Source organism: Vombatus ursinus, unplaced genomic scaffold (genome assembly GCF_900497805.2).
Source record: "Vombatus ursinus unplaced genomic scaffold, bare-nosed wombat genome assembly UNPS02013515.1, whole genome shotgun sequence".
Taxonomy (NCBI): Eukaryota; Metazoa; Chordata; class Mammalia; order Diprotodontia; family Vombatidae; genus Vombatus; species Vombatus ursinus.
This window is the reverse complement of record NW_020953293.1, coordinates 2041-3513: the sequence shown is the minus strand read 5'-3', so window position 1 is coordinate 3513 and position 1473 is coordinate 2041. Positions and strand designations below refer to the sequence as shown.

General features: G+C 51.7%; 1 protein-coding gene across 1 annotated transcript; it reads left to right on the top strand.

Moving 5' to 3' along the window:
- Window positions 1-8: 8 nt before the first annotated feature.
- Window positions 9-1016, top strand: LOC114040546 (beta-1,3-galactosyltransferase 2-like; the record flags this gene model as incomplete). Its single annotated transcript, XM_027858661.1, has 1 exon — window positions 9-1016. A coding segment is annotated over one exon (1008 nt), but the record flags the coding sequence as incomplete, so codon positions are not given.
- Window positions 1017-1473: the final 457 nt, after the last annotated feature.

Below are 1473 nucleotides of genomic sequence, written 5' to 3'. Positions count from 1 at the left end.
TGAAGGTTTTACTGGGTTCAGCTTTCATGGGGCTGTTGATGTTGCTGTTAAATCAACAGCAAAGTCCCTGCATACCTTCACTGGATCTGTGGCCCTCATCCCAGAAAGCTCCCACTGAAGACCCTCTGGGCCTCTCTTCAAGGAAGTTTGAGTGGCAGACTCGGACACCACACCCCTTGGACCTGAGGTACCCTTATCCCTACCCCTTCCTGATCAACCATCCTGACAAGTGTGAGGGTCCCAGAGGTGCCCCCTTCCTGCTCATGCTGGTGATGACTCGGCCCCAGGATGTGGGGATACGCCAGGCCATCCAGCAAACATGGGGCAATGAGACCTTGGTTCCTGATGTGGTCATTCGCCGCCTCTTTGTTCTTGGCTTGTCCCTACCCCTCTTTGCTCAGGAACTTCAGGCCCTCCTGGAGGAGGAGGACAGGGAGCATGGGGATCTCCTCCAGGTGGGCTTCCTGGATACATACCACAACTTGACTCTCAAGGTCCTCAAGGGGCTGGAATGGATGGCCCAGTACTGTCCCACTGCTCACTATGTGTTCAAGGTGGATAGCAATGTCTTCCTAAACCCCAGCTACCTAGTAAAGCAAGTGTTGCAGCCCAATGGACCCCTATGGCCCAACTTCATCACAGGCCGCATCTACAGAAAGTCAGTCCCCTTCCGGATACGGGGTCACAAGTGGTACATGCCTCCAGAGCTGTATCCCCAGGACAGGTATCCAGACTATTGTGGGGGCCTTGGCTATGTGATGTCTGGCCCCCTGGCCCTCAGGATCCTGACTGTAGCTCAGAGAATCAAAGCCATCTACTTGGAGGATGTGTTTGTGGGGTTGTGCTTGAAACAGCTTGGAGTGAAGCCCACACCTCCTCCCCCCAACACCTTCCTGATGTCCAGGAGGAAGTATGACCATTGTGCCTTCCACCGACTTGTCCTGGTTCACCGCATCCAGCCCCAAGAGTTACTACAGATATGGCCAGACTTCCTGAGAGCTAACATCACCTGCTAAGTGGGACAGTGGACTGGATAGAGCACTGGACCTGGAATCAGAAAGAGCTGAGTTCAAATCTGGCCTCACACTGGGAAGTCATTTAACTTCTGTTTGCCTCAGTTTTCTCAACTGAAAATGAAGACTCAATAGAACCTAACTTCCTGGGTGGTTATGAAGAAAAAAAATGAGGTAATATTTATAAATTGCTTAGCACAGAGCCTGGCATATAATAGGTGCTTAAACCTGCTTATTTCCTTCCTCCTTTCCCATGGAGTGAGGGTTTAGCAAAGGGGCCCACATACCTCCTCCCCCTACCTCACCCCACATAGCTAGAAAGAGAGTGGTCACTAGTTCCATCCCATGGGGTTTTCCAAGCTGCCTAAGCTTCTCAAGGCAGCGCCACAGCCCAGTGATCTCATGGAGCTGATGTCAACTCAGACCTTTTCCTCCTTCCTTTCCACTTAGAACTCTTCAG